At 43.4% G+C, this 14,558-nt stretch overlaps 1 protein-coding gene across 4 annotated transcripts in view; it reads left to right on the top strand.

Annotated features, from left to right (window-relative positions):
* Cdkal1 (CDKAL1 threonylcarbamoyladenosine tRNA methylthiotransferase) overlaps positions 1 to 14,558 on the top strand; it is a 594,700-nt gene that overhangs the window by 182,424 nt on the left and 397,718 nt on the right. For all 4 annotated transcript variants that reach the window (XM_077801468.1, XM_077801469.1, XM_077801470.1 and 1 more), the window contains one exon: positions 10,736 to 10,784. In XM_077801468.1, the coding sequence (XP_077657594.1) occupies positions 10,736 to 10,784 (49 nt within the window). The remainder of the gene's footprint in view (positions 1 to 10,735; positions 10,785 to 14,558) is intronic.

Raw genomic sequence — 14,558 nt, forward strand, 5'->3', positions numbered from 1 at the left:
ACCAGCATGAAGTATTATCAAAGTGTTTGTCAGTACCCTTTCATAGAACTTTTTTATTGTGGAAACTGTATGACATCTTATTTGTCTTAATTGACTTTTTATATATGAAGATTGGATACACAGGACTGAATTAAAAAAAAATTAGGAAACCAAAACTATCTTTAATTGGATGCCTGTAGAGGACTGTTTCTGATTAGATTTCTTAGAAATGCTGCAAAATTAGAAACTTTCTGAATTATAGTAAGTCACAATAAAATGAAAAAATGAATCACATTATTTTGTGCTAAGAAAGAGTAGTTCTTTTTTAAAAATATATATTTTTTTAGTTGTAGATGGACACAGTGCCTTTATTTTATTTATTGTTTATATGGTGCTGAGGATCGAACCCAGCTCTTCAGATGTGCTAGGCAAGTGCTCTACCACTGAGGTACAAACCTGGCCTGGAAAAGTAGTTCTTAAGTACTAAAAAGTTTACTTTCAGTGGCATGAGGAGCTGTTTTTAGCAGGATGCTTGGGGTTGTATTGCACAGCTGATTTGCAGGCCGAGTAAAGAATGAGACTTCTTCATACAGCTCCTGTGATGGAAGGTGTTAACAGGTGGAAGGAGAAACAGCTTTAATTGGATTCTGCGCTTCTATAAACTTCCACTGAGACTGTCCTGTGTCAGGGCACACCCAACACGGCACCTGTTCCCCAGGTGACCAGATGGTCTTACTGCATGCAGACCTGGTGGTTGGAACCTTCTAGGTGCTGGCCGTGCAGCTAACATGAAACGACCAAAGGTCCCTGTCCCCAAAGAGCTTGCATTCTGGTTCTGAGACAGAATGGCTGGTTGAGTCCAGAACTTCTCCAGCCTCCTAGCGACTTCAGTGGGATGATCCCTACAACTCATGGAGTTGCCTGGAAATGTCGACTGGTCAGGAGCAGTTAGTTCTTCCTAGAGTGGGGCTAATTCTCAGTTATGCGGTATCCACGTTAATAGAGATGGCGTTTGTTAATGACAGAACTTCCAGACACGCCAGCTGTGTGCCCTGCAGGCAGAGGGCCTTGTCTGGGAGAGCGAGGAAGTGTGCAGAGCACAGGTGTCTGCTCGTCTCGGGGCCGTTCTGGGTCGGCTTGCAGTGGTTTCGACATCCTTTCAGGCTGGCTGCCGTAATCCTGAAGGTGCAGACTGTGCAGTAACTGCTTCAGTGTGGACACTTGGATTCTGCAAATCACGTGTGTGAGGCAGTCAGCGTTTGAAACAGGCTGAAATGCAACCTGTCTCTGCCACGTGCCATGCTGCCAAGGGTGAGCAGATCCAGGTCGGCCTGGCACGTTAACAAGGGTGTGGGTGCCAGGGCAGAGTTTGGGAAACTCTTTCTGTTCATCTCTGCATCGTCTTCTAATAGTTTTTCTGTCATATTCCAGATTTTGACCCTCTAGTTACTGGGGAAAATGAGGGAGGTGGGTGTCAGCACCGTACCTGAAGGACACGTAAACTCAGAGCCCATTTTAAAATGTCACTCACATTGTGGTTAAGAGATGGATTCGGGGGCCGGGGGTGTCGCCCTGCTGTACCACTTCCTAGCCCAGTGACCTCACACAAGGTACTTAACCATCGCTCTGCTTGGTGCCTGGAATGTAGTGTTGTGTTTTGCTGCTGCTGCTCAGTGACTGCCATGGACTTCCTCAAATTTAACAGATGTGAAAATTCTGTTCTCTTCTGATACCATTTAAGGTAGGGACTTTCCTAACAGCTTAGAGCAAAATTTTTAGAGATAAAACATTTTCTCTAGAGAAGTGAACATCAAACTTTGACCTTCCTGATGCTGTTACAGGTTCAAATCCTCATTACGGTAAAAGTGAAAAAGTTGAATATATAATTGATGGGGAAGACTTTTTTACATGTATAATTCTGACCAAAGATGGGACATTATTTCTTCCTCTTTTACCAGACACATTTATAATGTGAAACGTGGATCTGGTACACGTAAATAGAGAGGAGTTAGGGTAGCCAAGCAGATTGCTGTCCTTCCCCTGCCGTGATTGCTATGGAGTGTGCATGTATAGGAGCACCTCACCTCCCTCTCAGCAAATTCATTGTAATATGGCGTCACTAACCACAGTTCTTAGGAGGCCCACCGGGTCTCTGGTCTTAATCATTGTGAGTGACTGAGTTTTCACTCTTTGACTTCCTTCTACAGATTTCCTTCCCACCTCTGGTAACCCCGGGGCTGTGCCCTGTTGCTGTGTGTTTGGCCGTTTTTCGTGTCTAGCTTCTACCTATGGCTGAGATCATGCAGCACTTGCTTTTCTGCGTCTGGCTTATTGTCCTCCGCAGAGGGTCCTGTAGGTTCATCCATGCCTTGGCCATTGGTGGTGGTCCTTTTTATAGACCGAATAGTACTCCATCATTTATGTTGACTACAATTTCTTTTTCCATTCATCTGCCAAAGGGCACCTATTTTTTTTTTTTTTTCAGGATGGCTATCATGAGTGATGATGGAGTGATCAGAGACACAGGCGTCTCTCCCAGGTGCTGATCTCCCTTCCTTGACTGCCTATCCATAGGCAGCCTTGCAGGGTCCTGTGGCGCATCCCTCCTTAGTCTTACAGAGGAGCCTCCCCAGCTCTCCCACGGGGCTGCCGCATCCTGCACTGCCCTTGGTGGTGCGCGGCTCCCTTCCCTCCCACCCACCCCTCCAGCACGCCTTAGTTCCTGTCTCGCTGCTGACCATCCTAAGAAGTGTGCCCTGGCACCTCAGTGGCTTGGCTTGGCATTTGCCTGGAGATTGGTGACCCTGGGTACCTTACATGAGCTTGTTGGCCATCTGTGTTCTTTCCTTAGAAGATTGTTATTCTGACTCTTGCCCACGTTTTAACTGGGCCCTTTGGTTTTCTGCTGCTGAGTTGTACGAGTCTTCACAAGTCCCAGTGTTCTCGACTTCCCAGCCCACTCAGCCTTTTCCGTTGTGGATTGTTTGCAAGCCGCAGGAGCTTTGGAGCTGGATGTAGCCCCCTTTGCTTATCTTTGCTTTCGTTAATGGAATCTTAGGTATGATACCTGAAAAGTCTTAGCCAAGGTCAGCATCATGACGCTTTTCCCCAATTATTCTCCTGGAAGTTTTATGGTTTCAGGTCTGGTGTTTAAGCCTTTAACCTCTTTTGAGTGGATTTTTATGTGTGTGTAATAATAGATTTGATGCAATTCCTATCAAAATGCCAATGACAGTTTTTCACAGCAATCATAAAATCAGTTCTAAAACTTACATGGAACCACGGAAAATCCCAAGTTGCTAGGATGATCCTGGCAAAGAAAAAGTTGTGGGATCACACTTTCTGGTTTCAAATATTGTACAAAGTGACAGTAATGAAAACAGCATGGTGCTGGGACAAGGAGACGCACAGAGCAGTGAAACAGAACAGAGTCCAGAAGTAAGTTCACCATATATGCTTCTGTTTGTCTTTTGTTTTCAACAAGAGATAACTTTCACCAAGAGCACCAGGAAGACCCGAGGGGGAAAGGACAGGTCTCTGTCAGTGATGCTGTGAATGCCAGAGCTCACATCTAAAAGAACGAATCCGGACCAGTTTATTCCTTTAAAGAGACCTGGATTTCTGGGTGGTTTTGAAGTTCTGGTCTGGTATTTCTTTATTAGAATGAAAATGACAGATTTTTAAAAAATTGATCTAAGATTAAGAGAGCTGAGAAATTTCTTTTGTGTGCATTTGTGTGCCTATGATGTTGTAGCCCCTTCTATGATAGTTTGAGATGTCCTGGGATAACATCAAGAGACTGTAAAGCCCCAGCCAGATTCATACAAGTCTGAAGTGAGTCACACTATCGTGGCTAAGCAGAGTCCCTGCAGGTTCTCAGTAAACTGGTCTGAGCAGTCTTCATGTGGCTCTGTTAACTCCCAGGGGCTTTCTTTTGCAAGCAGACTTGAATCCAGACTGGGGGATTTACGATGTATCACATCATCTTCCTCCCCTGGGTATCTGGCCTCATCTCCTACCACTGTGTCCCTCGTGTGCTGGCCTTCTAACCTCATAATCCCTCATCATTTCTCTCTGGGTCCTTGTCTCCTCCCGCAGCCCCCTCCAGCTCTCACTGATGCCAGTGCTGTGTGGTTTAGGACTAATGCTGCCGGTTCCGATGTCACCTGCAACACTACTGCAGAGCTGTCCCGCCTACCTCTTACCATTCCCATGTCGTTCTTCTTTACAGTATCTGTCAGGATAGGAAAGCACAATTTTCAGTTACCGCATCTGTCTCCCCAGTTGGAATGAAAGATCCGTGAAGTGAGGACTCCGTTTTTCACCATGATGCCCCCAGTTTCTCTAACAGTGTGCGGTGCAGGGTTAGCTTCTCAGGTGACTGCATTCATACCGTGAGAGTTTGTGGGGAGAGTTTAGGGGGATGAGTGGTGTTGGGGTACCTGGAAGGTCTGGGGCCACTTGGGTAGCATCCTCCCATTATTTGGATTGGCCTCTGTGTTCATAGGGAAAAGGAAGTTCAAAAGCAGGCCACCTGTCTGCCATTCTGGACCCAAGATCTGAGACTCTGGGGCAGAAATTTAGCTGGATATCCTTGTACCTTAGTCCCTCCGGCCTTGAAAATGGCAGTGTCTTCACTAGTGCATGTGAGGACCCATGGTGACAGTGCTTGTGAGGTATCACAGAGCGCCTTACACCAAGCCGCTGTTGAAGAAGCACGGCTGACACTGCGCTCTTACAGTCATTCACTTATCCAGCCCCTATTTGTTCGGTGTGTGGGGAGATACTTCATGGATGCTAGAGGAGAATCTCGGACAGGAGAAGGGCATCGGCTTGTTCTCTGATGGCCTCACGTGAGTGGACTTCTTTTCTAGCCTAGTGGGCAGAGTTGTGTTCCAGATGTGCACTGGTTTCCTGGGTGGCCAGAGCGAGTGCTGCCATGGGCTGCCTAGCCACAGGCGACGATTCAATCCAGATTTCTGTTGGTAGAATTTCAGCTCCTCAGAGCAGCCTGCCTCAGGTCTGTGCCACCCACGTGTGGCCAGTGACCACTGGGACCAGCCCAGCCTGGGGACGTCTCCACCACTGCAGAGGACGCCAGGCACCGCTCTGCTCCCAGCAGTGGGGAGGTTTTGGAGCAGCACTCTCCTGGCCTTGGGCGCCGTTGTTTAGCCTTGTTTCTTCAATACATGATCAGTTATAAATTTGGAGTAGTTGATAATAGTGGGATAAAATATTTTTATGAACTTCTTTTTATTTAAAGTTCCCCGGCAGAATGACTCATAAGCGTTATTTATGAGTTGTTTATTAGCTCCTTTCCTCATTGTTGAGAACATATGGAGTCAGTAATGGAACACACTGCCTGCTTTTTCTCTGTGTATTTATAACTAAGTGCCTGAAGGACACGAGATACTGTTTTATTTATTTTATTTGAATTATATGCCAGAGAATAAGCTCTTGTGTATTCAGGGCTACAATTTATAGTATTAATTAAGAACAGCTTTCCTTTTCTCCCAGGATGATTCCGTCTATTCTTCGTCAGCGTGTGTGAATTTGGGTCTGTACTCCTGCTCACATTGGCCTTTCCCCCTCTCCTGCCTCCCACCCCCATCCACCTCCTGAGCTCTCCTTCCACTCCCGCCCCTCCCTGCTTCTCTCTCTCTCTTGTCGTTTCTCCTTACTTTTTCTTCCCCCTCTGGTTCTTCCATTGCCCACTTCACTGGAAATGCAAATGGACATAGTGTGTTCTGGGAATCGTCTAGTGAGCTTCAACTGTGCTGCTTTTCATCAAGTACTTACTTGTTTTTTGTTTTTGTTTTTCCAGCGCTGGGCATGGAACAAGGGTCTAGAGCATGCTAAGCAAGTGCTCTACTGCTGAACTAGGTGCCCCCGCCCAACTTTGTACCTGTTTAAGTTTTGTGGACTCTTAAACCCTAGACTTTCTCATAACAGCCAGTAATTATCATGTGTGGGCGATACAGAATTTTTCACCCTTAATACAAATGCTATGGAGTGCTTTTTAAAAATCAGAATATATTTTCAGCTATATTAATTGAAGCATATCCTGCGCAACCAGCAGGGTAAAAGAACTGCCCTCATTTCCTCTATGCATACGTAAACATATACCGGGAAACGTTTAATTTTGATATTATATACTTATAGAAAACTTGTAAAAGTAAGCAAAGATTTCCCATATGCCCTCTACCCAGAATTCCCCAATATTACTGTTTTAACAAATTTGTTCTGTTTTCATATGCATGTGTTTTTTTCCTGATCCTCTTGAGTAAGCTGCAGGCATGGTGCCTTTGCTGAGTACCTGTGTATTTCAAAAAGGCAGGTCATCACCAAGATCACGAAGTTCACGTTGGTGAAATACAATAAGCTGGTATACAAACTTTTATTTCATTATGGTTATTGTCACTTGTCTCAGTAATGTCCTTTATAGGAAAAGGGGTGGGGAGCACATCCAGGTTTCCACAGCAGCATTTAGTTTTCAGGTCTCTTAGTTCTTTAATCTAGAAAATTTCCTTTGACTTAATGATGTTGACACTAGAACAGGTGACCACCTTCTGCTCTTTTTTTTGGGCCACATCACTTATTGAGATGCAATCCACACACTGGACGGTGCCTCCAGTTATATGGGTAACATGGTATTAGGTATGCTCAGCGTTGTGGTCATCACTGGATAAAGGAACCCAGCACTCTTCAGCACCCTGTTTCTCCCTAGGCAGTCACTAGCCTCTTGTCATTCCCCTTTGTGGACATTTCATATAAATGGAATCATGTCACCTTTTTTGTCTGGCCTTTTCATTTAGTGTAATGCTGTATGAATGCTTCATTCCCTTTTATGACTCGATACTGAATTGTGTAGATATGCCACGTTTTGTTTACCCACCTATCAGCTGAAGGGTGCTTGAGTGTCCATCTTTGGCCATTCTGCATAGTGCTGTGAACATTGTGCACTAGTTTTTGTGTACTGAAACTGTAATTGCTCTTGGGTGTATGTCTGGAATTGGAATTGCTAGGTCATAGGGAAGCTGGTCAGCCCTCTGAGGAGCTGCAGACCTGTCCAAACTGGCTGCATTGAGTCTAGCTCCATTAGGAGTGCTTCCTGTCCTCACCATCACTGTTATCAGTGTTTTTTTAGGATACTACCTCAGTGGGTGTGAAGTGAGAGCTCATCTCGGTGGTTTTTTAAAATTGTAAAATATGCATGATGAAAATGACAATTTTAGCTATTTTTAAGTGCACAGGTCAGGGGCATGAGGCATGATCATACTGTTTTGCAACCTTCACCACCATCCATTTCCAGAATGTTTTCATTTTTTTAAATTGTATGTGCATAAAATCCCAGTCTCCTGCTTGTTGTCACGATTCGAATCCTCTGATTGGCTTCATGGTGCTGAGCATCTCTTTATTGGCCATTTGTCTATCTCCTTGGAGAAGCGTCTGTTCAGCTCCTTTGCTCATTTTTAATTGATATTTCTGTTATTCTTGAGTCATGGGACTTCTCATAATTATAAACAGCCCTTGTCAGATTCATGATTTGTAAAAGTTTTCTTGCATTTTCTGCATCTTTTTACTCTCTCTTAATGGTGTCCTTGGATGGACCAAGAGGTTTGGCTCTTGGTGATGTCTGGTTTATCTATTTTTTTTCTTTCATTACTCATGCTTTGTTGTTATATTTGAGAGATCATTGTTTAATCCAAGGTTGGCGTGGATTTATGTCTGTTTTCTTCCAAGACTTTTATTGTTTTAACTCACCGTACTTGTAGCAGACTGCTCCTCCACATGTTCTCTTCCTTGGCAGTATGGCCTCTTAGTTGAGGTGGTCCAAGGCAGGGTGCAGTGCTCCCTTGAACTTCTGTATCTCCAAGTGCATGGGAGAGCACTCTTGTTCTGGCCCCGCAACCGAGTTATCTCATATTTTGCTCTTTTCATTCTTATTCTTCAACCAATATTATCATTTGATATCTTGGTTGTTCATCTACATTCAGTGGAAAATTTGGACAGCTCTTCCCTGTCCTTCCCAGCTGTTTGTCACCCTGGGCAGTGACAGTGTCGTCCCTTATTTGATGTTCCCACCAAACTTTAACCTCACTCCTCCTTATTTCTCAGCTCCACTGTTTTTCAGCAACCTGTTTCTGTGACCAGATCTTGGAACTTGGGATTACTCAAAAAGACCAAATGCCTGTATCCATACTCTGGATTGTGCCCTCTGCTTGACTTTCTTTTTTTTCTTTCTTCTTCCTCCCCTTCTTGCCCCAGCCCTGCCCACTTCATCTCTTCGTTTTGGTTGTACTTCTTCACCCATTTTCCAAACTTCATGTTATCCAAAACGCACAGTCAACTTTTACCTTCCATTTCCCTCTAGTCTTTTCCATAACCTCTTAATGCTGCTTCTCTAGCCCTTTGGATCTGTGGTATACATCAGATATCAATAAATGATGAGTGAGTGATGGAATCGGCAAGTTTGAATCGACCTATTTGCCTCCTGTACTGAAGCCGCTAGGCCTTGAGAGAGGGTCAGCTGTAGTGAACTCACTGCTAGATATTTGCTTCTTAGTCCTGACGATTTTTACGAGTTCCTAGTCCCACTCACTCCTGCTCTTATAACAGGCGATTGTGGACATTCACTCCCTTCTTTTTTCCTCACGTTTTCTCACTCTTAGCACATGAATTTCTTACTCTGTTGAGACAGACTGAGGCCAGCAGACGAGAGCTTGCTTGGCCTTCTCCCTCATCCCCCGGGAGCATGGGCATTGCTCCCCTGCTGTCCTCTGACCTCTGCTTTCACAAGAAGCCTGCTCCCTGTCCCCCATTCTCAGGGCCCTTACACCATCATTTTTTTCTCCTGTATTCAACTCTTCCTTCTCTATCCCTGTTCTCCTCTTAGCATATAAACTAGAAAAAGAAAAAGGGAGAAAAGAAAGAAATGCACTGATCCAAACAAAAACACATGGAGTCTCCATGTCCTCAGCTACCTGGAGTCTCTCTCCTTCCCTTTCTGCCCACAGCTGTGAGTGTCTCCATTTTATTTATGATTTGTTACCACAGAGCTCACTTCCTCTAAGTTTGTCGACCTCTAAACACATGTTCGTTTTTGGGCTGTGTGTACTTACCACCTGAGCAGCCTTCGGCACTGCTGGCTCCTCCTCTCTGTCACTTTACCTCTGGCAGGGCAGGGTTTATGCATGCTTGTCTTTCCCTATTTTCCTGTAGGACACTGAGGTTGAAAGGAGATTTTAGGAGACTTGCTATTGTATTTATAATAAAAATTTTTGAACAGGTTCTTCTCAGTTAAGTTCTTCATAGCATTATTGTAGAGTGATGACATTCTTTCATCAGTAGGATTATGGATGAATACATTTTGCAACATCCATGCAATGAGGATGAACAAAGAAAAAAGTAGAGAAAAGTCATGGGGCAAAGCGCGCGCGCACACACGTTTCCACTGTCATTTTTAAAAAAAGAATAGCACTATAGAAAGATTCAGGGAAAAAAAATTAAGAAAACATTTGTAGTTGTAGATGGACAGAATGCCTTTATTTTATTTCTTTATTTTTTATGTGGTGTTGAGGATCGAACTCAGTGCCCCACGCATGCTAGGCAAGTGCTCTGTTGCTGAGCTACAGCCCCAGCCCAGGAAAATACTTTTTATATGAATGTTCAGCATGAGAAAAATACCTCATGCCTCATCATAAAGTGATTTTATCTGTGGAGTGGAAATAGAGGAGGGGAATGTTGTTTGCTTTTTTGGAGGGGAGTACTAGTAATGAAACTCCTGGGGGCACTCGACCACTGAGCCACATCCCCACCCCTATTTTGTGTTCTATTTAGAGACAGGTTCTCACTGAGTTGCTTAGCGCCCTCCCTTTGCTGAGGCTGGCTTTGAACTCGAGATCCTCCTGCCTCAGCCTCCTGAGCTGCTGGGGCTACAGGCGTGCACCCCCACGCCCTGCTGCTGTTTTCTTTTGGTAGTCGTATTTGGTTTTAACTTTTCCAGTGCACATAGGATTCTTCTGTATGAAGACAATAATAATTTGAGCATCTTTAGAGAATCAGCCTTGACCTTTTCCTGATTATTCCTCTAGCTTCTTGGATCATAATTTTACTTTGCCTTTTCCGTTTTCCTTCTGACCTCGAGCCATCCTTCTGCAGTTTGCTTGGTGGGCTTCTCCCGTTGTCACTCAAGTCACTTTGGTTTCCTTGGTCTGATTTTATTATCTTTGTCCTGTGTTCCTTTGGCACCCTGGGAGGGCTCCTCCAGCCACGGCACAGGATCAGGAGCCTGTTATTCAACCTTGCATTTCGTGGACTTGAATGCCTGGTAGAGATTCTTAGGGTTTTAACAATTAAAACAATAAAGCACAGCATTAGGGATAGCACTCCTTAGTATTAGCATGTCCTTTTGGGTAGATTGTCGTGGCATCCTTTCTTGCTTAAAGCTCTGTGGGAGGAGACATGTTTTAATTAAACTTAAATTTATATCTCTGGTTACATTGAGACATAAATAGTCTATCCAGGCAGTTTGTTTGAAAGCAGTACGATTATTGTTTTCAATCATCATTGGGGAAGAAGATGGTGATAATTTCATACTTCATTATTACACAAAACATTAGTATAGAATTTTTAAATAATCTCTCCAAATGTGTTAATCAAAGGAAACCAGCATTGATGTGCTTAGGACTCGGGCAGAAGCGTGAGTACGTTTTCTTCTCCATTACCATTGCTGTCTGTTTGTTTTTTCTTCTAGGTTCAACAGATAGATCGCGTGGTGGAAGTTGTGGAGGAAACAATTAAAGGTAATTGTTGAAAGTGTGATAAGCAGGCACATGTATTTTCTGAACCATGTTATAAAAACACTTCTCTGTTCACACTTATGGGCCATCTTTATAAAAGTTATTTTACATCTAAAATCATTCAGTTTTGTCCTTGACTTCATGCATTGACCAGGAAGTATGTGTTTGATTGCCATACAAATGAGTCAATGAAGTAGGCTCTAGTCAATTTTTTTAAATTTTATTTTTCTATATAATGGATTTAGTTTGAATCTTAGATCAGAAGACAGAATTTAATCAGTTTAAAATCTGGAAATGATTTTATTCACATCAGAGATTTACAGTTTCTCATTTTAAGAGTACTATTTTATAGACTTTCAGGTATAAATTTGGTAGTGGCACTAGAAAATAGAATTGTGCTTTGATTATTTCATTAGCGAGTGCTCAATGAAGCATGTCCTGTGTCCAATGTCTTCCATATGTCTTTGTGCATTAATTTTGAACTTTTGTTTATCTGAGATTGACGATTATTAACTGAGAATGATACTTACCTTAGTTATCTTTTGAAATTCCAAAATAATATGAACTATCAGAATTAAAAATTTATAGTAGTGATTACTTTGAATTTTCACAATTATACTTTGGAGAAGGTATTGCAGAACCCCCCCACCCACCCCGCACGTGTGTGTGCACGCACCTTCCGCTTTTGTTGTTGTTGTTGGTTGGTGATGTTTTGAGGTGCTGGGGATGGAAACCTTGTCTTTTCTTATGCTGGGCTACCACTTCACTGCTGAACTCCACTCCAGTCCCAGGACTATCTAGAGAGTAGCATCGTCTGTGCGCTGTTGTAATATTTACGACAGTACCGTAAAGTAAAATGGGTTTAAATATTTTGCTCATTTTTGCCACTGAGTTGAGACACCGGGCCCATGACTAGTATGTGACAAAGATCCAGCCAGATCCTCTGGATCCAAAGCCTGTACTTTGACATTACACTGTGATTTCCCTGCTGTCATCGAGAAGCACTGTTCTCAAGATTGTTGGATGAGCTGCTTCAGCAGTGCCTCAAGATGCTTGAGGTTGCTGCCTGATCTGGTCTTGAGCACCAGACACACAGTGGCCTTTCAGTAACTTTTAGAAAGATAAATAATGGTAATGAAGATACCATAGGAGAAGGTTTAGGTGACCTTGGATATGCAGTGACTTTAGATACAACGTTAAAGGTCTGACTCATGAGAGAAATGATTGAAAAGTTGGACATCATTAAAGTCAAAAACTTCAGCTCTACAAAAGACTGCTAAGAAAATGAGAAATCACAGTATAGGAGGAAATATTTGTAAAAAGTACATCTGATAAAGGGTTTGTATCCAAAGTAAGTGAAGAACTCTTGAAATTGGACAGTAAGAAAATGTGCAACACAATTAAAAAATGAACAAAAATCTAGCAGACACTTTGGCAAAGAAAATACACACCTGCAGTCAAGCATTTAAAAAAGATGCTCAACATATGTCATTAGCGAATTTCAAGTAAAAGCAACAAGACTACATTGCTCATACCTAGTAAAATGGCCACAGTCCAAAACACAGACAGTACCAAATGCCAGCGCATTGTGGAGGAACGGAACTCTTCTGATGGGCAAGCAAAATGGCGCAGCCCTCTGGTAGACAGTTCGGCTGTTTCTTAACAAAAACTGTTCTTCAGCAGTTATGCTCCTTGATATTTACCTAAGTCAGTCTGAAGCTAATGTGTGCCTGCACATGTTTATAAGAGCTTAATTCACAATTGCAAAAACTTAGAAGCAACAAAGGTGTCCTTCCATAAGTAAATGGATAAATAAACTGGTGTATATCTAGACAGTGGACTACTATTTAGCACTTAAATGCACTGCCAAGCCTTGAAAAGATAGAGGGTCCCTAACTGCTTATTACCAATTAGAAGAAGCCAATCTGAAAAGGCTACACATTGTATATGATGTTCTGCAAAAGGTGAACTGAGGCGTCAGAGTGTCAGTGGTTGTGGGTGGGGGTAGGGAGGAAGTGAATGGGCAGAGCACAGAAGGTGCTCAGGACAGAGACTATTCTGTATAATACTCTAATGGTGGACACATGTCATTGTACGCTTGTTCAAAGCCACAGAACGTACTCTAAGTGAACTCCATTGGCTCTGGTTGGTAATGATGTCAGTGTAGACTCTTTGTGATTAATGTACTAATCTAGTACAGCATATTGGTAGTGGGGAGGCAGTGGTTTATAGAAACTCTGTACTTCTGCTCAATTTTGCTGTGAACCTAAAATTGCTCCAAGAAATAGTATTTTAAAAATTACTGATTGGCATCAACGTTCATAGAAGTTGCCCAGATGGCTTGCAGAGATGTAATTTCTTTGGAACTCATAGAAGGCCTTTTGTTCCCAGGCTGGGTTATCTAGGGATGATTTCTCACTGGTGAGTTTGGACTTGATTGGATTTATTGGAGAGGCTGTGAGAGTCTGCAAGAAGCGAGGAGTTGAAGATCAAGGTGATTGGGAATACTCATTGGCCAGTTTGATTTGAGGATGGGAAAGCTGATGGATTAAGTGCTATTAGTGGGAAAAGATAGTTTGGGAAATGGGGGATTAATTTTGGTAGTTGCCCTTGGTTTGCAGTGATCTATGAAGGCATCAGGTGACTTGTCTGGGATCTCCTGGTTGATGGAAAACAGGGCCTGGAGGTGAACTTCTGTTCTTTTGTCTCTCCTGGTTCTCCCTCAAGGCAGCTGCTTGTTGCTGAAATAATGTGGCCTTTGTAGCCATCAGCCAGTTGTTGGTTGTCTTTCAAAGAGATATTCTCCTGAGGCTGTTTTCTTACTTTAAAAAGGAGAGTATTAGAAGGATGTGGATTTTGAGGAACCCAGAACATATTAGGGGCTCAGTTCTTGTTAGTGTTGACCTTGTACTGCCCACTTAATGCTGGGGTGGCTTGACAGACAAACCGGTCTAATTCATCAGTGATGCTCCTTTCCATCTGACCTCGCGAGCTGCTGCCCTTGACCCGGGATTATTTCACTGACCTGCATGTGTACCTTTGTGGTAGCCTGATACCTTCAAATTATCTTGGTCCTTTGCAGCATGATCCTACTAGCTTTCTACTCCATTCTTCCATTTCCATTTTTCCTATATTAATGCCATTCATGTACTCCTAGCTCTAGCCTGTGATCTATTTGATGTTTCTTACATAGTATTTTCAATTTGCTTTACATTTATCTTGGAGTTTGCAGCAGCAGTGGGCTGTTTACCCCTCCAGGTCTACCCCCACCTTGATCTTTGCTCATGGAGATGAACCTGCATGGGTTCCGTGGTCGGATCCCTGCCATCTGTCATTCCCTGTGTTTGGCCAGTAGGAGGTTGGAATTGTGATAGGAGTCTTGTCCCCATCTCTGGCTCCCTCTTGTCTTGTTTTGGGTTGGCTGCTTCTCTTGCCCCAGAGCCTTGGCTTTTGTCTGGTGACCCTCTGTATTGTTTCTTTGTTTGGGATCTTCCAGCTGTTCCTGTCTGTGCCTCTTCAGTCCTGTTTCCAGCCCCCAGTATTGCATTGTCTCTTCCCGTTTTCTAACCTGCCCCAACTGTCTGGAGTTGTCCCTTTATGAAATATTTGATTATGCAGAGAAGACATCTGGTTTGCTGCTACCATAATTGTTAGGGAGGTAGCCACGGAGAGACCAGGCTCTGCTGTGTTCAAAGCTGCTCAACATGTTTGGGCCCTGCTGGCTTCTTCCTTGAAGAGGGTTTGGATGCATAGCTTCTGCCACAGACCGTTTGAGTT

This window comes from Urocitellus parryii, chromosome 8 (assembly GCF_045843805.1).
Source record: "Urocitellus parryii isolate mUroPar1 chromosome 8, mUroPar1.hap1, whole genome shotgun sequence".
Classification (NCBI taxonomy): Eukaryota; Metazoa; Chordata; class Mammalia; order Rodentia; family Sciuridae; genus Urocitellus; species Urocitellus parryii.